General features: G+C 46.5%; 1 protein-coding gene across 1 annotated transcript in view; it reads right to left on the minus strand.

Annotated features, from left to right (window-relative positions):
• LOC126523687 (RNA transcription, translation and transport factor protein) overlaps nucleotides 1–22,989 on the minus strand; it is a 50,712-nt gene that overhangs the window by 18,533 nt on the left and 9,190 nt on the right. Inside the window, exons 3-5 of the mRNA XM_050172291.3 lie at nucleotides 21,977–22,076; nucleotides 13,916–14,005; nucleotides 10,035–10,123 (exon numbers count right to left, since the gene is read on the minus strand). Of these exons, the coding sequence (XP_050028248.2) occupies nucleotides 10,035–10,123; nucleotides 13,916–14,005; nucleotides 21,977–22,076 (279 nt within the window). The remainder of the gene's footprint in view (nucleotides 1–10,034; nucleotides 10,124–13,915; nucleotides 14,006–21,976; nucleotides 22,077–22,989) is intronic.

A 22,989-nucleotide genomic window follows, 5' to 3' on the forward strand; every position in this document is an offset into this window, starting at 1 on the left:
AGCGCTCAACTTTCTTCTTCAGTCTGTCTCAACAAGCGGTCAGGACAACCCGAGCCCCGTCACGCCTGTACAGCCCGCAACACCACACCTCCATGCTTTTATATGGCATATGAATTACAATTATATTCGCAAAACAATCCAACGCTATCATCTCTGTAGGTTATGTGTAAGTGGTACTTTACGGTTTTTCTGACATATTTTACTTTTAAAAATTAAATTAGTTCAGTAACTTCTTTGCGCTACATGGAGGGTCGGTGTGGTTGGTTTGCATGGTTCGGAATGTTTGCCGAAACGATGCGGGATGCTGACGCCAGATTTTCTGCTTCACAGGGCCCTTAAAGTTATAGCGTTAAAATGCTATGTGCCTTATCATATGCATGTTGCTATTAATTTCTTCTGAGGTTTAATAACAGGTGGCTACCATGTCCAGTGATATGCAATAAAACAATATGGCACAGCAATTATTGCGCACCTAACAAATTGAATGTCTTTCTCAATCAAAACATCATGGTAGGCGGAAAACAATAAATAAACTGTTATATTTTATTTCTTGTATGGTGTATGAATTGTATAAATTGTGAAAATAACTTGTTTATATATATATTTTTTTTATGTTACGCAAATGAGCAGCCCCCACACATTTGAGTAATTGCTTCAATAGCACGACTTGGTAAAGGGCAACGAAAGACACTTATTAAAACCCTCCGATTCTCAAGTCTGTAGTATCTGACAGTACACTCTTAAGCAAAATTACACCCTTTTGCCACACGACAATAATCGTCATCTGTCTTGTCCGCATTTCCTTTCTTTAACGCGGCGAGCCTGGTACTTCCCAGTAACGAACGGCATGCGCGTTATCAGCATGATGTAGTGTTCCCGACAAGAAAGTAGCGGGCGCGGCATTTTCAAGAAATGAAATGCAAGCAAGGCAGATGACGATTATTGTTGTGTGGCAGAGATACACCCCAAAGGGTGTAACTTTGCCTGAAAGTGTATGTCATACCATTAATGTCAAGAAAGACAAACGACATAATGAAATGAGTTACACTAGAACACGGCCTTTACACAGTGAAAATTTTTCTAGCAATAAACTAAATGCTGCTCAATGTCAAGGCCTCCCGATGCGGTGTAAATGCTTCAAAATAACTTAGAAAAATAAATGAGGCGATCCATGGGCAAGTTAGAAACAAGAATCAGAAGGAGACAACCTATGGACTTGGTAAATTTTAGCTGCTTTAGGTGTTTTTTCGTGAGTGCTACAGATATTTCAGTTATTTCTTTCTTCTGATTTTCTCACAACCCACTTTCTCACGTTTCTTTCCTACAGCAACAAGCATAAATATATTTGTAATACAGATATTAGACGTGCACACCTAATTCTCACACAGTTGGCAGCACAATGAGCTACCAAAAATGAAATCGTACGACAGCTTTTGATGTGACATGACATGGTTGCGCAGGTGTTAGCAAAGCGATCTTGTAGACAGACAACTACACAGTAAAATAGAAAGTTAAAGAGAAACTTGTGGCAGGCATGCATTCATTATTCAAACATACCTTTTTTTTTAATATATATTTAAAGAAGCATACATATCACTAACTTAACGTTTCAAGCTCAGTTTACAGCAGGCTGTTTTAGGCCGGATTTGGACGGTTGAAGACTAAATGGTCAAGCAACAGTGCGAGCTTGTCGACGCGCACCAAAGCGTGTCGATGTATGCCAGTGGTAGGACCTTTTTTGTGTTCGACACTTTGTTTACTATGTGTGCAGTATGTTTAATCATGCTCGATGAAACAAGGTATGATGATATGCGTGCTTAACAAGGCAGAACAACAGAATAGTAACTGATGGAGTGTTTTATGCCCCGCTACAAATCCGGATACGGCAAAGGACGGAAGAAGTTTTCTCTCTTCGCAGCACCATCTGATCGGCAGCTGCTGCAGCAGTGGCAACAGAAAATTCCTGAAAGTACGTGACCGCCGAAAGCAAAAGAAAACATATGTGCCATATTTCTAGTAGCACCTGATCTTTTATAAGTACTGCAGCTAACATAAAGGGTATGTCCCGCTAGACCAAGGCAAAGCACTTTGATTGACTTCGAAAGGAAGTGGTTGCTATGATTTTCAAGGAAAGCCAGGTGCAATCACAAGACATCGATGTGGAACAGCAGAAGCACAACAATTTGTCTACAACTGCAGACACTGCAGGCGCGTTCCTTTATGCGGGCGCGTGCCGTAATGGGAATTCTCAGCGTTGCCTTCAAGAAGATAATGATTCCTGTGATTTGCAGCCTGGAGTCTACAGGGAGTTCAGCGAAGAGCATGATCTGAATATGCCTTGCAACGATGACATTGCTGAAAAAAGCAGCTCCAGCAGCTCTACAGCACGATATTACAGCAGCTGTTAGTGAAAATAGCCTGGGCAATCGGAATTTCTTCATGCCACATTTATCACCGGAATAGTGCACTGCTTTGCAGTCCATTCGTAAAGCGGGTCAGTGTCTTATATAGGAACCTGTTCGTATGTATAATGTTATAATTGTGCCACATTAAGCTTCGGTGTCTAATCTGCATGTTCTGCATTGAACACATTGCACATGTTACGTGGACATAACAATGTTTATAAACAATGCATTTCATTGTACAGATATTGTTTCCAGGCATCATTAAATGGCAATATATATAGCTTAGATTATAAACATATTGCTACGGAACAGCCGCCACAGTGTGGATGCACTGAGGAGGACGAAGACGACGTGTGTGCCGGATTTTTATAGCGTCGCCATTTTGGTCTCCGTGAGCTTCCCTGTAAATAAATTGTAAATAGTATTCGGCTTCAGCTTCATGTAACATTAATTTGGCGGAGGTGGACGTTCCCCGTACCCGTCATGGAGCTTCACAGCGGTCGCAACGGCGACGATGCAACTTCGGCTCCTGCTGGCGGCACTTCATCCACGCAAGCGTCTCCGCCTGCAGCCCCGACTTACTTCGCCGTTTCCCCATCTCGGGATCCTGGTGTTTTCAACGGAGTCGGCAGTCCTGATGTTGACGACTGGCTCCGCTTATACGAACGTGTCAGCACCAGTCACAGGTGGGATCCGACTATTATGCTTGCCAACATACTTTTCTACCTCGACGGAGCTCCATTGGCGTGGTTCCAGACTCACGAAGAGGAGATCTCGAGCTGGGATCTCTTCAAAGACAAGCTACGCGACCTTTTTGGCAATCCGTTTGGTCGACAAGTCAGTGCCAAGAAAGCCCTTGCCACACGTGTACAGACGTCGACCGAGTCGTACGTGTCGTACATTCTCGACGTGTCGGCCCTTTGTGCCAAGGCTGACCCGAACATGACTGAGGAAGATAAGGTTAATCACGTCCTCAAAGGCATTGCTGATGACGCCTTCAATTTACTGGTGTTTACGAACGTCACCAGCATCGATACCATCCTCAAGGAGTGCCGCCGTCTCGAGCATGCTAAAAGCCACCGGGTATCCCAGCACATCATGCGACTTCCCAACACAGCTGCTACGTCATCCTGTGATGACCTCTTCCACCAGCCGTCGCGATGTGACAACTTGACCCGCATCGTTCGTCGTGAGGCCGAAGCGGCACAACCGGCGGCCCCTTTATTCCCGTCACCTGATCATTCTCCGGTGACAATCTCCTTGATCCAGGCCGTCGTCCGTCAAGAGTTGTGCAATGTCGGCCTGCAATCGATTCGTTCCGTACGCTCGGAACCTTTGTCTCCACGCACATCCCCACCGCGCTCTTCTTACTCATCTTATGGACAGCGCAACCCCTCCGAATGGCGAACCATGGACGACAAGCCGATCTGTTTTAACTGTCGACGCATTGGACATGTCGCTCGCCACTGCCGCAGCCGCTAGACTTCTCCGACGGGCTATTATCCTGATTACCCCCCTCGCCCCTCTAGCGCATCCTTTTCCTTCGCCCCTTCTATGCCCGCTCCATCATCCGACCCTACGACACCTTTGACACGACCCCACTACTCCCACTCGCCTTCTCCCTCCCGCCGCCAATCTCGCTCGCCCCCGTCACGCCGTGCTCCTTCTCCGACCTACTCGCCGCACCCCTGACCGGAAAACTAGACAGTGCAGCTTCTGGAGGTGAAGCTGCATTGACGACATTGGCACGAAATCCTCGCTTCACCTTACCCACGAACAAGAATCCTTTGGACGTTCTCGTCGACAATGTTCCTGTGTGCGCGTTGATTGACACCGGGGCGCATGTGTCCATTATGAGTGCTGCTCTTCGCCGTCGGCTCAAGAGAGTTCTGACGCCTGCCCCGAACCGAGTTGTACAAGTCGCCGATGGAGGGACTGTCGCTATTGTTGGCATGTGTTCTGCCCGACTCACCATTGTGGGATTCTCCTCCCATACTCTTGGGACAAAGGAACGACAACACAGTAGAGCAAACAATCACAAGGACATTTATTGCACCTTTCGTAGATCAGTGCCTGCTAGCCGAGTTGCTACCCACAAAACATGCCGATGGGCACGCGACAAATCTAGAAGTCCGACTCACCGCGACCGGATAACGAGCGAATATGTTCACCCCATGCTGGATCCCAACACCTGGTCATTCGCGCGTACGGTCACGCGAACGGTGGCGCGCTCGAAGGCGGCCATGCAATACGGTCTCACAGAAGCATGGATCGGCGCACGCGCGGGACGTCCGCCACGTTCCCCGGCCCGCCGCCCAAGAGGCAGCCTGTTCTCCCCTGCGCCCCCAAGTAACCCTGCCGTGAGGCGGCGTTAGCAGCGCAACACTCGCGCCATCTCTCGCACTGCGCCCCAACCACATCGACTGCCGCGGGCATCACACAGGCCACGCGGCGAAGCCACACCGCAGGAGCTATGCGGGAAAACAAGATATCTGGGGACGCGTGAGAGTCACGCATCCCCACACCATTGCTGAGAGACAAACCGTCGTTCTCTTCACTGTCATCGAGCATTGCCCTCACCAACTCATTCTTGGTCTGGATTTTCTTGCCAATCATTCTGCCCTGATTGACTGTTCGGCCGGCTCACTTCGCCTTGACTTGCCTCTTCTTGCCGACCCTGGGGACCCACCTCCAAGCCATCTGAGCTGCATGAATTTTATTCGCCTACCGCCTCAATCTGTGACACACGTCGACTTGTTGTCCTCACCAGCTGTACCTGACGGCAATTACGTGGCCGCACCAATTCCGGCCGTTATGCTTACACATGGTGTTACCGTGCCGCACACTGTGCTGAAAATTACTGGCAACCGCACTTGCCTTCCACTTGTCAATTTCGCGCTAACCGCGCAAGTTCTGCCTCAGGGCATCTCCTTTGCTATAATTAGCGCTTTGCAGGATGATGAGGTCGAGCCATTCACAGTGGAAGATCGTTACAGCTCAGCCCATGCTGAGAAGTCATCGCACGGTACTGACGTCGACATGAAGAAGATGGTCTCCTCTGACCTTACCCCTGCTCAAGCTGAAGCTCTTTGCCGCGTTCTTGAAGGCTATCACGACATTTTTGACTTTGACAATAGACCCTTAGGTCAAACGTCCGTCGTGACCCATTGCATAAATACTGGCGATGCGAACCCTATTCACCGACGTCCATATCGTGTTTCTGCGTCGGAACGAGCTGTTATCCAACAGGAAGTCAAAAAGATGCTTGCAAAGGACATTATCGAGCCTTCCTGGAGTCCCTGGGCATCTCCCGTCGTACTTGTCAAAAAGAAGGATGGAGCGTGGCGCTCTTGTGTAGATTATCGCCACCTGAACAAAATCACAAAAAAGGACGTGTACCCTTTGCCACGTATTGATGACGCTCTAGACTGCCTGTACGGTGCCACCTATTTTTCTTCTATCGACTTACAGTCCGGCTACTGGCAGATATCCGTCAATGACATGGACCGAGAGAAGACTACATTTGTTATCCCCAACGGCCTTAATCAGTTCAAGGTGATGCCTTTCGGTCTTTGTAACGCGCCCGCCACCTTCGAACGAATGATGGACTCTTTGCTTCAGGGGTTCAAGTGGTCCACCTGTTTATGCTATCTGGACGATGTCATCGTTTATTCGCCCACATTCGACACGCATCTAGACCTGTCTTTCAGCGATTCTTGACGTGTTCCGCCGCGCCGGTCTCCGGTTGAACTCGTCAAAATTTCATTTCGCTCACCAGCCAAATCGCCGTCCTTGAACACCTCGTAGATGCCAAAGGTGTGCGACCCGATCCGGAGGAAATTCGCGCCGTTACGAATTTTCCTGTTCCGAAGTCTACCAAGGACGTTAGTAGTTTCGTAGGGCTGTGCTCTTATTTCCGACGCTTTGTGAAGGATTTTGTGACCATAGCACGTCCCCTTACCGACCTCTTGAAGAAAGACGCTCCTTTTTCTTGGGGTCCTGACCATGCTGCATCTCCTTACCACGCCTCCAATTTTGGCCCACTTTGACCCGTCTGCCTCAACGGAAGTTCCACAACGGCAGTGGTACCACAGGTACCACAACGGCAGTGCAAGTTTTGCCATCCAGTTGCGACTGTGGAGGCAACATTCCGGGAGCGTCGCCGCACACCTCTAGCCACGGCGTGACTAAGTCGACTGTGTGTGAACAACAATACGTGTGTCCTCGACTCTCCGTCGCTGGAGCCGAGTTTGACGAAGTCGCCATTGTAACTAAACGGGCTCGGCGGACCAACTATTGTTACTGAGCCGCAGGAACGTCTACTGACACCCCTTCCCACGCGCCGACCAAGACGCCAGACAATGGGTGGCCGGCGGGCGCGCTGCAGTTCGGGGAATAAATGCCCCTACGGTGCCGGGTTGTCTCCCCTACGGTGCTTCGTCTCCCCTACAGTGCCTGGTCAACTCGCCTACGGTGCTTGGACAGCCATTTCTGTCACCTGGGTATCGGGGGAGGACCGAGTGTTTAAAAACCGCTGTTGTGCGGCTGCTCAGGACACTCTCTCTCAAGCAGTCATGTTAGACTGATGTACTTTCTCAAACAGTCATGTTAGACAGATATATATACTATAAATAAACCCATATTCCTCGTTCTCGATGAGAAGCAGTCCTTCCCTTTATCAACGTCCTCAGCGTGGATAAGTTGGACGACGGCATGGGCCAGCTACCTTCTAATTCATGCCCGACTCCAATCTTGACAACGGATCACGAGCGATGGGATTGAACCCCCAATCATCACAATGTCAAGCCAAGTTTAGGTAAGCCATTTCCTTGGACGCCGAATGACCCCGCCGGTTTTCCTTTAATCCTGTCTTGTGCATTATCGAGGTGCAACACCTGCAACGTTGCTGGTAAGCTCGTGACACCAGCCATTCTGAGACACCTTCAGTGCGACGCTAAACTTTGCAATCACTTTCCATGCTTCGTCTTCGGGTAAAACTTGGAATTTCTAAGGGCCCCCTTTTGCAGCTTTTAATTCTATTCCAGAGCATCTGTGCAGTTGCTTAGCAGAGACTAGATTAGTGCTCGTAAAGTTCAATCGGAGTACTTCATATCCGCAGCAATGTGCGCTAATGTTCCAGATAATATGTTTCTGCATTGTGTAAAGTATGGTATGTAATACTGTAGCCAGAACAGCAAATACATTTCCCAACATGTGTTCAGTCTGTATTTGTTGAAACTGGTTTTAAGCGCAAAGATTCTAGCAAAATGGTATGCTATAAGCACTAGCTTGACTTCCACTCTGCCGTTCCTTAACCTAACCTAATCTAACCTAACGAACGGCTATAATTAAAAACATAATTAGTAAAACTTTATTTATTATTAATACTAGTGTTACATAGCATTCGATTTTCTCAATCACGCTTGGTTGTTGTAAAAACGAGTTGGCATAAAAGTGTCCCTTCAGAATAGACTTTAACTTCTGTCAGTGACTTAAAATTAAATTATGGGGCTTTACGTGCCAAAACCACTTTCTGATTATGAGGCACGCCGTAGTGGAGGACTCCGGAAATTTCGACCACCTGGGGTTCTTTAACGTGCACCTGAATCTAAATACACGGGTGTTTTCGCATTTCGCCCCCATCGATATGCGGCCGCCGTGGCCGGGATTCGATCCCGCGACCTCGTGTTCTGTCAGTGACTCTGGGTGTCCTTATGGATATTGGCATAGGTCTATCTTATGTCTTAATATACACAATACGCCTTATAACGTAGTACTGAAAATACAGATACTGATACATGTCCTGCCGAATGTATCATGATACAGATACATGTACAACATACCAAAAGAGTACCTTAATATAGTACCTAAGATACATGTGCCGAGCCCATTGTCCTGAACTCCACTACTAAGCCCATCAGTCTAGCTTGTGCATGTTATCCTGCACTCATTGCAGCTAAATTCTATGGGTACAGAGATCTGACATTTTTGCTACACAGTGGCAGAGGAAAGGAAGTTGGATGGCTGCCTTGGCTATGCTTGCGCTATATGGCATTCTCGTACAGCCACTAGAGGGCGCTAAGGGCCTGGGTTGGTAAATTCACTCATTCTCAGACCGACCCGCGAGTTCGAATCTAAGTGAGCCCATCTGAGTAGAATTTTGGTGAGTTTAAGTCCGAGTGAGCTCTAAGCAAAAATTATATTTTGTGAGTGAGCCTGGGTGAGTTCCATTTATTTTGCCAACCTATGGGCACAGCAACCATCACAAGTTATTTTATGCATCTACAGTTAAACCTCTACATAATAGAATATTTCACTTCTATGACTTCTTGTCCAACACCATGTATTCTGAATCTCAATATAATGAACTGTGTTTATACACAATTTCACTATAATGAAATTTCACTGCTCCCAATGAAAACTGCCGCAGATGCACATGGTAAAATGGTAGCCCCAAGATCTTTCGCCATCGTGTTGCCCCCTGCAAAGTCCAAGTGCAATAAGATCTTACCACACCTTGTGAGCCATGTGCTATGGGGTACAATGGAAAGTGCATGAGGGTGAGTCAAGAAGGATGGTGGATTGATACACGCCGTCTTCCCGCATGAGAAAGGGGAAAGGGAGGGGAGGCAGGTGAGTGCGTGCATCCCCGCTACATGAAGGCTGTGCGAGCTAAGATGGCCATGGCTTCGCGAGCGCTGTCTTTCGGTGCGTTTAGCACTAGAGGTCAAGTAATCTCGAGTTTCAGAGGCACGTAGAAGTGCAAAGCAAATTAAAAAAAACTTTAATTATGGGGCTTTACGTGCCAAAACCACGATCTGATTATGAGGCATGGCGTTGCGAGAGACTCCGGAATAATTTGGACCATCAGGGGTTCTTAACGTGCACTAAATCTAAGTCCATGGGTGTTTTCGCATTTTGCCGAAGTGAGAAACAGACGAGGCATTCACTTGTCTCTGCCTGTGCGTTTTATGATAGCGTCATTTCACTGGGGGGCAAGGCTATCAGCCGTGGGGAGGAGCAGATGCAAAAGCGTGGCAGACTTCGCTTCGAACCACTGATATGAAGATATCGTGGACATGGCATGAAACCATATCTCTGCTCACTGACTCACAAATTCAATGAAATAGTTATTTACTCAGTGAAATTTGTTTGCGTTTCTTTTCCATTGCCCGATAATTAAGAAAGCTTTGCAGCCCCTTCCGTATAAGAAAACTTTATCAGTGACTGTACTTATTTACATAAAACATAGAATTTGAATATCGTGAAATTTCAATAAAACAAAGTGAAATGCTTAGTTAACTAACTTCGAGGTTCAGCTGTACTTGCAGTCTTTCACGCACCATTTTTTAACATCTCAAACATTTTCTCAAACAAAATTTACCTTTTTGTGAAATTTGACACAGTATTCATAATATCATTGAAAGAGCCCAGATTTGTAAACACTATGGAATCAGGACTGTTGGCAGGTATTCAACTTATGGCACTGTTCCAGAATGTCCAAAAACTAGCCTTCAAATTGCAACGCTAACAGGTCATCCTTTCCCACTGCGGCTTGCTGAGAGGACCAACACAGCCAAACCAGCATTGCTTGCCATTGGCCAAACTGTTATTTGAGGAGCGGCCTACCTGCAGTGTCACAAGGTGATCCGGATGCTGGGTGACCCCAAGGTACTGCGCCAGTGCCAGCACGCCCTGTCGGAACTCTTGGCAGTCAACTGCAAAACACACGGCATCACACCAGACTCCAAACAAAGCTTGCAGCTGTTGGAAGCTGCCTGTTAGGCACAAGAATTCAATGATCTGCACATTTAAAGCTTTATCTCGGGTGCTCCTATCTAAATACATGCAAAAGGAGAATTCGCTTTTTTCTCGGCAGCCACTGCGACAAATTTGACGAGGTTTGTTGCATTTAAGACAAAACTTAAAATCTAGACTGTTAGTTTCGAATTTTTGATTTAGGTCCTCAATTTTTTATTAAAAATAGGGGAAAATCGCTAATATTTAGAAAACAAAAGTATCAAGTTTACAATAACTCAGCAATAAAACATGATATCACAATTATGTGAATTACGTCTAATAGTACATCTAAAGCGGACAAAATTGATATGTTACGCATGAATCTAAAAATTTAGTAATATGGAAATACAGCTTTTGCGGAACCCTTGTACACAATGCATCAACATCACGTAATACATAAATTGACGTATCGAATTTGTCCGCTTTGATTGATGTAATGGATGACATTTTCAGATCCGTGATACGTGTTCTTGACGGAGAGCTATTAATTTGTAAGCTTCGTGCTTCTATTTTTCTTCTTTAGCTTTAGAATTTTAGAAAATTCTTTGAACAAAATTCAGGGCCTAGATCGAAATTCCACTTCTAACAGTTACTAGAATTTAACTTTCTCTCTCAAATGCAACAAATTTCATTAAAATTGGTCCAGGGGTTATCTCAGAAAAGTGTTTTTGCGTTTTACCTGTATTTGAATAGGCCACGTCGGAGTTGTGCCTGAGCTAAAGCTTCCTCTTAAGCGCCGAATCCTGCGTTGAGCGTCGGTGTGCATCATCGGCATATTTCCTCAGCGTAACCGAGCAAACGAGCACAGCGGAAGATCAAAGCAAACACAGAGCACAGTGTGAAATTAAAGAAGAGTGCACGAGGCGGAAAGTGGAGGAGGATCGGAGGGGAAACGGCCTGCGCACGCGCTGATATGCCGGCGACTATGGCTACCGCCGCGGCGTGGGCGATTTAATCTGCGCTTCCAAGGGGGGACCAGGGTGTCGTGAGGTGGGGAGGGCTACGCTTGTCCACGGCGTCAGCTGCTGAGGTCAGTCCACAATACCAGCGTGTGCGACGTGTATCACTGCTCCTGCAAGGGGCGATGGCAAGCTGCTACGAGTGAGGCTCGATGTGATGCTTCCTTTGGTGTTGTTGCCGCTGGCACTGGTGGCACTATTTCTGCGCGACACAGGGTGGCTCACGTCGTTGGCGGAAAAGTTTAGTGCTGCGCAAGACGGGCTGTGCGGCTACGATGGCTACGATAAGGCGCCAGAGAACCGCACCTCATCTGTATGAAAATGAAGTGCACTACTCACAGCATTGTCTTCCTAATATAAACCTATATAATCATAATACAAAACATTGGCCTGCAAAATAGAAACACGTATAGAGCTTCGCTCAAGTTTTGCATTGGGGAGCATCCTAATCATCGGTGAATTTTTTCCCTTAAAATGTGTTCAAAAATAATTTGCACTAACCTCTGCCTTGGCCTCGCTTATATTTCGCAACCAGGTTGTATTTTATGGTCTGAATCATTCAATTAACGCTCGGCACTGTTGCCTGCTCTGTTTGCAAAAAAAAAGAAATGCAGATCGGTTTGCATTAGGACTGAGTAATGAACCCCCAGCAGTGCCTCTGGGCATTTTTCATCTCTTCTTTCTATTTGGCCCACTGAATAAGTCGATCCAGCCTACGGATTCTGTCAATCCAGTTAAACCTTGATATAACGAACTTCAACATAATGAAATTCTCAATGCAATGAAGTATTTAACTTTTCATAACCTCTTGTCCATAGAACACCATGCATTACAACCTCAATGTAAAGAAGTGAGTTTGTATGCCATTTCAATATAATAATATTTCACTGCCACCACAACGGAATGCGAAGACAATAAATGGAAACTTCTGCAGATGCAGATGGTCACATGGACCACCCAACAAGAGCGACCCCCAAAGTGGAGCCGCATCATGTTCCGTATAAAGTCCAAGTGCGACAAGCTCCTATCCTGCCCCATGCACTGTGTGCTTTAGGTGCGAGTTAAAGTGTGTGAGGGTGAGAGAAGGAAGATGGTGGTTTCACGAGTGCCACCTTCCCGCTTGAGCAAAGGTGAAGAGGGGGGCAGAGGAACGAGCTCACGGTAATGAGATCAAGCGCGCACAAGGGGGCGGAGTGGGGCGTAATTGGCAGGTGTCTCGGCTGTGGCTGCCCTTGGCTGTAAGCGCGTTTCAGCGCACACGCAGTTGCGCACCATGCTCTAGAGGTTATCTGCTGCCTGTGCAAAGAGTGGGCATGCCGAGACGACGTGGCACCATGTAAGCTGTCTTATCGCACGTTAAGTATTGGCGGTTGCGTACTCTCGTGTTTCGGTGACCCATTGGAGCGAGAGGCAGACTCCGCTGCCTGCACTTTTCATGATAGCGTCGTCCCAATGCGGGTGAGGCTATCAGCCGCGGGGGCGAAGTGCACACGAAAGTGTGGCTGGCTTCGCTTAATTCGTACCACCGAGAATATATCGCCGAGGCATGTGACACGAAACCGTATCGTTCGTCGTCGACTCCTAAATTTATCAAAATTAATTGTTTTCTCATTCAAATTTGCTTCTTTCAATTGCCTGATAATTAGGAAAATTGTGCGGCCTCTTTCCTGGCAAGAAAAATCGATTGGCGCCTGTACTAATTTGCATAACAGGTCGAACTTCAATAGAAAAGAATTGCGATATAACGAAGCAAATTGTCGATTTTACCAATTTCGTTATATTGAGGTTTAACTGCATAGCGAAAGTCGACTGCGGTCAATGTAACAAAGTTGTACTTGCAGCGAAAAGCTTTGTTAAATCGCAAATTTAGTTAACTTGAGGTTTATTTTCAGCAGTAAAGACAACTTCACAAATTCCCAAAGCATTCCTGGTGGCTAGCATCCTATCATAAAGCACTTTTAAATGAATCGCAAGAAGGTCAGGCCATAATAACACGGTTATGAGCACCAGCATATGTGGTGCAGATCGCGCCGATGGCAACCATTGATGTGACTTAAGGCGTCTGAGATTCAAGTGTGTTGCATTGTGCAGCACCGCGAGTCTTCGACCCATGGCTGATCGTGCTTAGTGCCAGCAGCCACCATCAGATGGCGCCCACAAATTAAAAACAAAGGTTTGAAAAGGTATAAATTGAGGTCCCCCTAAAAAAGAAGTCAGTTTCATCCGAAAGCCTGAGATAGCAAGGAGACAACTACAGAAAGTAAGGTGTGTAGTTTTATCGGGACCACATGCCCTCAGGAAAACATGAGCAGACCTCACTTGATGACCACGAGCTTGGTGCCACAATGAGAGCGAATGCTTTGCACCACGTCTCAGAAACTTGAGATTACGAGGACTGCCAAACTAGGGGACTCTATTACTGTGTGCGAAGCATGGCCCTTCTCACTGAGTGAATGCACCAGAGAGCAAGGCTTCGTGGGGGACACAGTCTCTCGTGAGCCCCTCTTGCTGCAAAATGCTTGGGTTACATTCCCCGGCTGTGCAAACAAGCTCACTGCTTGACCACGCACAACGAATGGTGAGCTGACCTCTTCTACTTGCTTACAGAGCTTGCGGTACCACTTGTGGTTGCATTACATGGAGACTGAGTGCTGCTAGCACTGGGGGTCCTGCCTTCTGCACTAGCCGCACACAGAGCAGCACGGTTGGCACAGGGGAATGCCCCAAATGACAAGCGTTGCCCACACTCACAGTCCAAGTCGTCCAGCGGGTTTGCGTGCACCATCTTGGGGGCGCCCGTGTCCTGCTCTGCCTTTTTGCTGGCCTCCACGTACTTGTCCGCTGCACACAGGCACACAACAAAATGGCACACAAGGATGCAAGACGCACGCACCAAGTGACTCAACTTCTAGGCGCTCATTTTCTTCTTTCATTCAGGAAAATTAGTGTGCTTAAAAGCACGCAGGTACATGTGTAACAATGCACATATTAACCCAATATCAAAACATCATGAAACAACACTCCACATTTATCCCTGCCCACTTTTCTATTTATACGGTGAGCATTCTTAGGATACTTCACACACCTTCCCGTATCAATGTCTGGACCTAACCGTTTTCCTTTCATGCCGACTTGGGTGCCACTGGGCATGTGCTGCTCTTGATGATAATTATCGTAGCATATAAAATATATCGCCACAAATTAATCGTGCACTCATTGCAAGATAGATTGCCAATTGTATTAATGTCGCCAATCATCTTCAAGGGACGGATTGCACTGCCATTATCTATTTACTTTTACGCTGCTATTTCTCAAGCAACACCAGTGTCCCCTTTTTTTCCCCACTCAGAATGCTACTCACATACATTTTATAAAATGTAAACATATAATGATCAAAATATTAACGCTGCTTTTGCAAGGCTGCCTGCTTACAGCATGGGATATTTTAAACGTAGGAACACCAATGTTATTGAAGGGGTTCAACATTCAAGAACTGCACTGTGACCTATGATAGATGTCACTTTGACCACCAGTGGTTCTTTAACATGTGTCTAAACATATGCTTCGCTCTTGCTAGCAGCACAGGCTTCCTGCATTATGCCATTACCAGAATGTAACCCTGGTGGCCACAAATCAAACCCATGGCTTTGTGCTCTGCAGTAGAATGGCACAGTGGGTAATACAATAAATATACAGTTATATTAATTTATTTGATATCATATATCCATGGTTCATACAGAAATATTGATGCAAAATTCGAGGATTCCAAATTCAAGGAGGGGGAAACAAACCCTATTTGGACACGTAGGTACACTGAAAAAACGCGAGACCTCCTTTTTAGCCGTAATGTCATGCAGCTAAGCAGCTGACGAGTTGGTAACATGCTTTAGAGGGCCCCTAAACCACCTGCGATATTCTTTAAACATTTCGAGTAAACACGGGCATCCAGTTCAGAATGCCGTCACAATCAATGATGCCAAATGCAGTAGCGTTACACGTCGCGGGCGTGGCACAAAATAAAGAAACAATCCTGTGCTCCTCTCCGGGCCTTCCCAGTGTCCCCAGCACTCGTTGTGACGTCACCAGGATTCGTCTGGTGAAGTCACCAGGAGCAGATGCTGTCAATTGGTCTAACAAGAAACTACGATTTCCAATTTAGTGTGCTAGCAGGTATGCGTGCTCCCTATTTTTTCTCGTGTTGCTCGATTGTATGCACTTTCGTATTGGTAACTGCGACCCACAAAGTAAGTGCCAAATCGCTCGCGTTCCAACACAGGTGTGCTTGGTGGTCTGATTAGGTGTGTGAACAAACAGAGTCCAACAGCGTTTTGTGACGACTAGAAGGCTTGCGGTGCTAAAAGCGGCAACTGGAAAAACTAAACAATGTGACACCGGCTGCCTGCAGTCATTGCTTCCTTTAGCAAAGACTTCTGTCACCTCCCTGCAACAAACATTCTACTCGGCATTTGTACTCGCCCCGCATAGACCGCACACACACCCGCAGTGATGATGCTACTGTATTAGCGCGGAACGAGCTAACAGCCAGTGGGCGAAAACAGCCGAACCTACGAAACCGTATCATCGCCACGATCTGGGGAAGGTGGCGACAGTGTCTGTTCATCTCCAGCCGAGGTACTTTAGCAAGGCATGTCACCATACGGATCCATTATATTGGCAAGCCTTTCGAGACGTGCACGTGACACAGGGTCCACAGTGGCACACTTCACAGGAGCACGGGCCATCACGGCAGCAGCTGCAGGTCGCCGAGAAGCGCGGAGTCGCGGAAACCAGAAGTGGACAGTATTTTGACAAGCACGTTGGCGGTGACGTATGTCACGTGACATTTGGAGGAACATTCGAAGAGGAGAGTCCAATCGACGAAAGGAGCATAGCGAAGGAAAGAGCAAAGCAAGTGAAGGCCGCATTTCAATTATCAAACGCATGTAACTCCGCTTTTACGGCACCGTTTCAAAAAATTCTCGCGGCTATGTGTTTGTGCAGAATCATGCAGAATTGCAACACCACAACTATATTTCGACCTCTGGGTGGTTTAGGGGCCTTTTAAGAGTTTTTCAGGTGGCTTTTCAAAGTAGACTTCTCCATTGTAATGATGTCAACTGCATTCTAGCAGCATGATTACTAGTGTCCAACTTCAGTCAAAGATACTCATTGCATTAAGAGGAAGCTTAAGCAGCTCGGGGACTCCTATCTGAATACGTACATGGGACATGGGAAACCACTGCATCAAATTTGATGAAGCTTGTCGCATTTAAAAGAAATGTTAAAATCTAGTGACTGCTGGAAACAAACTTTCGATTTAGGTTGTCAATCTTTTCCAGAAAAATTTTCAGAACACAACACTACCAAGTTTAGAACTTCTCTAACCGAACAATAAAAAGCGATATCACAAATATGTAAACTGTATCTAATACTACAGTGAAACCTCATTAAACCATAGTTGGCCAGAGCCCCAAAAAAGTGTGTACTAAATGGTAGTACTGTTTAACTGAAATAGCAGGAGATCCCCCACTTATCTGTCAAAAACAAAACTCAGAGAGAGTGTCATGAAAGGGTAAAAAACATGCAGTATATATTCACTTCCCCCGACAAAAGTCTTATTTTCGTTTGATGGTGCGGCGGCCCAGCAGCAACGACAGCGGCCTCAAACTTACTGAAGCTGCGAGCCAGCCTCTCAGCCAGCCCCCTCTTCTCGGCAAACACTAGCATGGCAGATTCCTCGTTGGCATTGCATATTCTCCGTGCACAGGCGTGGTAGCGCTGCAGAAGTCGCGGGGTGCCTTTTTCCATGCAGGGTGCTGTTCTCGTCGTGACGATTGCATTCACGAGGCTGACGTAACATGCAGTTTTTTTCTGTCACTGTTGGGCCTCAATTGCCTGAGCTGTCGCTTTCTGTGTTGTTAGGCAACACTTAGGCAACAACAGAGGCAACATGGCGAAAAGTCGAACCTTGTAGCCGACCTCTTTTTACGGTCGCAGCAGCATTGCCGAGCAACCTCTTCGCATTCCAAATGCCACACACCGCAGTCAACGGTAGATCCCTGTCGTGTGCCAGTGTCGACTTCGTGCCACATTAAATAGCACGAACGATGACAAATTGTTCTTCTACGCTGAGCACCCGCTGTTTTTTATCTGAGCTTCGGCATGGCGCGAGTCCTTGCTTGCATGATGCCACAACGCCCTCTCGAACGGCACTTGGAGGTCGCTGTTCCGATCTCTGAGGCTTGTTGTTCTGCCGGAACGCCCGACGGGGACGATGCACCGCCGTGATTGCGCAACGAAAAGTGGAAGCACTACATGTTAACTGATATGTGCACAATAAACTGGTACGGCTTATGTGGATACAAAACGTACTATGTTCAATGGCTGCTGAGTTGGGGATTTGACTTTACTACTTTTAAAACGAACCTACCTTTTAGGTGGCTATGGTTTAACGAGGTTTTATTGTACATTTAAAGTGGACAAAATTGATATCTGAGGGCAAATCAGAAAGTCTTTGCCCCTATTTTTTATTAGCCAAATGAAGGTCCATACAGGTAATTACAAGTATACGTACTATTCTACGTACCTTACACTATTTTTCCACGTAGTCCCCACACCGGTTCAGACATTTGTCTCATCGCAGCACTAAAATTTGAGATGTCCCTGTGGTAGAATTCGTCCGGCTAACTGTGGAACCACCGTTGGACTGCAGAAATACCGTCGAGCTTTTGCGAACTCACAACACCACCACCTCACACTTATGAAAGCGAGACACCTTCCTCATACATAGGCTGCATTTCCCTGTGGATTTTGATGGCCATTCGTCCCTCATTCTATAGAAAATGAAGCACACTGCGTTGCTTGTACGCCATGGACGTGTGAAGCACAACTGCCATCTTCAACAACTGACAGCAGCATCGTTACTGGCAGATAAGGCCAGGTCGGTCCAAGGAAGGTCCACCGCTGGGAATGGATATGTTGACTTCGCATTTACAACCATAATTTGGTTAAAAAAGAATAGGAACGAAGACTTTCTGATTCACCCTCGTATTATACATGGCTCTTACACACGCCACTAATATGTGAGTACGACTTTTGCAAAATGCTTGTAAACAATAACAAATTCATGTAAGATATAAATTATTATATCAAATTTGTCCGCTTTGGATGCTCTAACAGATGCAATTGACAGAACTGCGATATCTGTTAATGGTGCAGACCTACCTACAGTCAAATCTTGTTAATTCAAACATGCTTAATTCGAACTTTCAGTTTATTCGAACTGATGCTGTGGTCCCGTCAAAGTTGTGTGTATTCCAATGGGTGAAAACGCCAGATAATTCAAACGCATAAACATTTGCGAAGGTTAACTCGAACACTACAACAATGCTCTCATCAGCGCGTAAGATCGCACGCCAGATCACGGCACCTCCGACCAGCATTGCTTTGACCTTACCACAGAGGAAAAGCTTAAGAGAGACCTGTCAACGCCGCGTGCGATGTTCCGTATAAAGTCCAAGGGCGATATCACCATTGCCGCGCACCCTATGCCGTATGTGCGAGTGAAGGCGTACGAGGGGAGCCTATGATCGTGGTTCAATCTTGCCAATGCAAAAGAGACTGAGCGAGGAAGCACGCCCTCTACCATTGTGCGCAAGGCACCCAACGTTGTGAGGCACAGGGGAGGAGGGTTCTACCCCATTGGTCTCGCTTTTTTTTCGTTGCCATGTTTTGGTTTCAATTGTAAATCGACCCCCTTCCCCCCCCCCCCCCACTTCAGATCTTCAAATTTTAAGAGGTTGACTTACAATCGTGTAAATACGGTATGTCTACGAGTTTATATGGCCGGTAAAACTACAATCCTTGCGTGTCCACTAATTTGCTATCGCAATCGATGCTTTGCCTTTCGGGCAAAACTGCGACTTTTTTTTTACTATGACGAGTCTAAACCGAGACGTCCCGATGGAAAGGTTGTCGGAGACAGTATGCCACATCCGATTCCATACAAGACGGACCCTGAATACAAGAACGTGAAAGCGACACCGAGTACCTCATTCTTCTTATCTTGTGCATGTGGCGACGCCACAACAGAAGGGAGCACACCAACGTGATTATGACCAGTGGCAACGACTTCATCATCTTCATAAGACATGACGTGTTAAGAACACAAGACAAAGAATGTAAACGCAGCGCCGATCTGTCAGCAGACGAAGGAAAAAGCATGCGAACATGCAGTGGGAAACAGCGATGGAGGCCCAGTCGAGCCTTGGCAACTCTGCCGTGGCTGTCCTGGGTGGCAGTAAGGGGGCTTAGGTGGCAGAGGTAATTAGCGCCATCCGTCAAGCTGGTGGCAAAGCAAATCCGCTTCCCTCCTGCCCCACCTCGCAACTGCGCTCCCCTCACCCTGCCTCTCAACTCCCTCGTAACTCCCTCACCTTCGATGGTCTCCACATGTGCCCGCTTCCATGTGGCTTGGCACCAGCTTAGTCCGCTCCCTGAAGTTTCGTTTTCCGCCATTACCGGGAAGTGAGCGTTGGCCGGCGCAAGCATTTTCGGGGTCCTCGCACGCTGTGTGCTTCTGCGCCATGATATTTCACGACTCGCACCATTCGTGCATCATGCTAGGATGCACGAGTATTTGAAGAACAAGTCCTCCTTTTAATTCGAACAAATTTTCTGGTCCTTTTGAGCTCGAATTACTGAGATTCGACTGTATTTGTACACTTCGTGCTTCTGTCTTTTTGACGCTTAGATTTTTGAATATTGCTGTTAAAAATTCAGATCCTAAATCAAAATGCCACTTCCAACAATGACTCTAACATCACTTTCTCTCTAAAATGCAACAGATTTCATTAGAATCAACCCAGTGGTTATCTCAGAAAAACGTTTCTGCATTTTACAGGTATTTGAATAGGGCGCATCGGAGTTGGGCCCGAGCTAAAGCTTCGTCTTAAAGCCAAATGGCTGGAACTTGCTTTCCGCCAGGCATTGCTAGAACCTAGGGCTCAAGAATCAAGCCATGATGGCTGTAGTGTGAATGAACTAGCAAAAGAACAATAGTGGTACGACTTTGTCACTTGATGTGGCTTTGTCTGGTTCCATGACAACAATGGTAATTTAAACAAGCCTGCCATTGGTGGCTGTGGACATCCCTCATTAGAGTGTCTTAGTTGAGCGTGTTTATGATCTGCTCTGCTCTAAGTTGCCTGGGTAAGGTGGGTGATTTTCACGTTTTAGTTACACGTTTAGCGTAGTGGAGCGGACCTTTCGTAGTTGCCGCCCCCTCTGGTCAAATTCAGGGTAATGAAATGAAAAAAACCTGTTGAACATTTCTATAATGTAAAACAAATATATATAACTTATTTGGCCATGAAGTGCACTTGCAATGCGTTACCAGTCCATTTTATTCAATGGAAAATAAAGCGCAGTCTTGGTGAGCGCCACGAGATAGCCAGAGAGCTTGCATTCCGCATCCAATCCAATCTTTTCTGACGCAAACACACTGCACAGCACACACCACATCCCCCAGACTACAGGGTTTTCAAATGGGTCAGCACTTGCAACTTCATTTAGCAAGCATAAACCTTCGTTTAGCGAAATCGCTTTTGTGGCTTGCACTGCGCAATACGAACATAAAGGCGTGGTTGAAGCACACGGCATGGTCGAGAACCTGTCACTGGAGACAGCCACATTGGAAAGAACGAGGCAAGCGAGGTGCCCCAATGCAAGCGCGAGAGGGCACGTGCAACGACCACCCTCGCTAGTGAAAGACAGCAGCGACGCTCTGCTTGGGCAGCTTGTAAGCGGACCGTGTTTCTCGCTCTGCTAGCCCGCTTGTGGCTAATTGGAGGGCGCTTGAGCATTCGCGTTTCTGCTCTGCTCGGCTGCTGAGTGGAGTGTAAAAATGCCAAACTAAAGCACTCTATTGCATCGCTTAGCAACATCGTAAAAAGAAAACATCTGGGATCGATTCCCGATAGACAGTGTCCATGCCGTAGCCCCAACGTGGAGTTTGTTGTTACTTTGAAGGTTCAAGGGTTGCCTCCAACCAGTTTTCAAGGAATTCAAGAAGCAAATTTATTTTCAAGGAGCTTGAAAGGCTTTTAAATATATATATATATATATATATATATATATATATATACATATTCAAATTCAAGGGTTTTCAACAATTTCAAGGAGATGTACGAACCCTGCACATCATATCATGTTTAGCATAATATGCAGCAGTTGGTATAACAGCAGCCTTGTCTGTCACTTGTGCCTGAAAGAAGTCAATGTATGCCGATACTAGGAGTAAGAAGAAAAAGACAACTGTTTGACCACACAACACTGCTGATCTGCAATTTCACTCCTAACATGTACAGCAGTATGGCAGGGATGACAACTACAAACGTGACAAAAAAATGACAGCAAACTTATGTGACCTCTCAGAATCACAACCAAATTTCCAGTGAAGCTGTTTCGTTCGAGCAGTTGTAAGAAGAAACGCATAATTTATATTAAATTAAAATATTTCCCGTAGATGACTGGTTTACTTGAAACAGTACACGAAATTATGTACGCTCTCGAGCACTTCAATAGGCAATTTAATGCACAGGTCGTAATTAACCTAGCCGCTTTGAATTCTGTCTACACATAACCCATACCATGCCGTCTTCATTGAGTCTACTTTGTGGTTTTGAATTGTTCTCTGTAAAGCTGAATGAAATGGAATTTGCAGCAGGATACGGTATGTTCCCAAGCACCCAAAAGCTACTAACCAAAGTAAACGCTTTCTTTTTTAAAATTTCAGTAAAATGGGCCACTTACGGTCATCCGAGTACTCAAGGTGCACTGCCATTCCGAGCAGCCAGTCTAGCACGGTCTTTGTGTCCGAACCCTTGTGCGGGCAGGCCAGGTCTTGTAGGTACTGCACGGTCAAGATGCTTAATATTGAACACAGTTTCGTAGCCATGAACGGAATTCGTATGACCCAAAATAAACTGCACTGACCGAAATGCAGCTCTGCAGGGAGGCAACGAAAGCCGTTTTCATCTAGACTATAACTGATAACTTTTTGTCCCACTACACAAGGGACTGCAATAGCAACGAGCCTTACTGTGCTATTTGGGAAGAAAAGTTGTTAAGCATTACTTTCCACCTTGCAAGTGATTTGGTTTTAATAAGCTATTGGCTTCGAATAAGCAGTTCTTCCAGTTTCCATAAAGGCCAATAAAACTGTTCAGCTTTAGCAATGACAAAAGGTCACCTGTTCCCAAGCCTTCTAAGTCATCAGCCTGCCATCATGTTCCAGAATCATGAGAACATGTGAATGTGACATGACATGACAAGAACTTTATTTGAGTCCTGAGGAACTGAGATCTAGGGGAGCAGAAGGCTCCCCAAGATCAAGTCATGGCTCCGCCCATGATGGGACCGGGAGACCCGCTGTAATGTCGTGGGCCCTCTGGACAGCCTGGAGTTGAATGTGGAGGTTGCTGCTCTTGAGGGATTCCTCCCATTGCTCTTTTGTGATGGGTGGAGAGGCGTTAAAGGCTGAGCAAAGCCAGAGCATGTGTTCAAAAGAGCACGAGTCATGACCACATTTGGGGCACGACTGTGAGTGGTCAGGGTCTATCCTGATAAGGAACCGAGGAGTGGGATACGAATGGGTTTGCAGAAGTCTGAGTGTGCTAGCCTAAAGTTTGTTCAATTTGGGGTGGGGGGCGATTGGTGGAAATGTTCTACAACCCAGCCAATAATGGCAAACAATTTCGTGGAAAGTACATAATGGATCTTTGTGGATGTTGACCTCGTTCCAAGCCCGGCTACCCGTAAAAGCG

Source organism: Dermacentor andersoni, chromosome 6, assembly GCF_023375885.2.
Source record: "Dermacentor andersoni chromosome 6, qqDerAnde1_hic_scaffold, whole genome shotgun sequence".
Classification (NCBI taxonomy): domain Eukaryota; kingdom Metazoa; phylum Arthropoda; class Arachnida; order Ixodida; family Ixodidae; genus Dermacentor; species Dermacentor andersoni.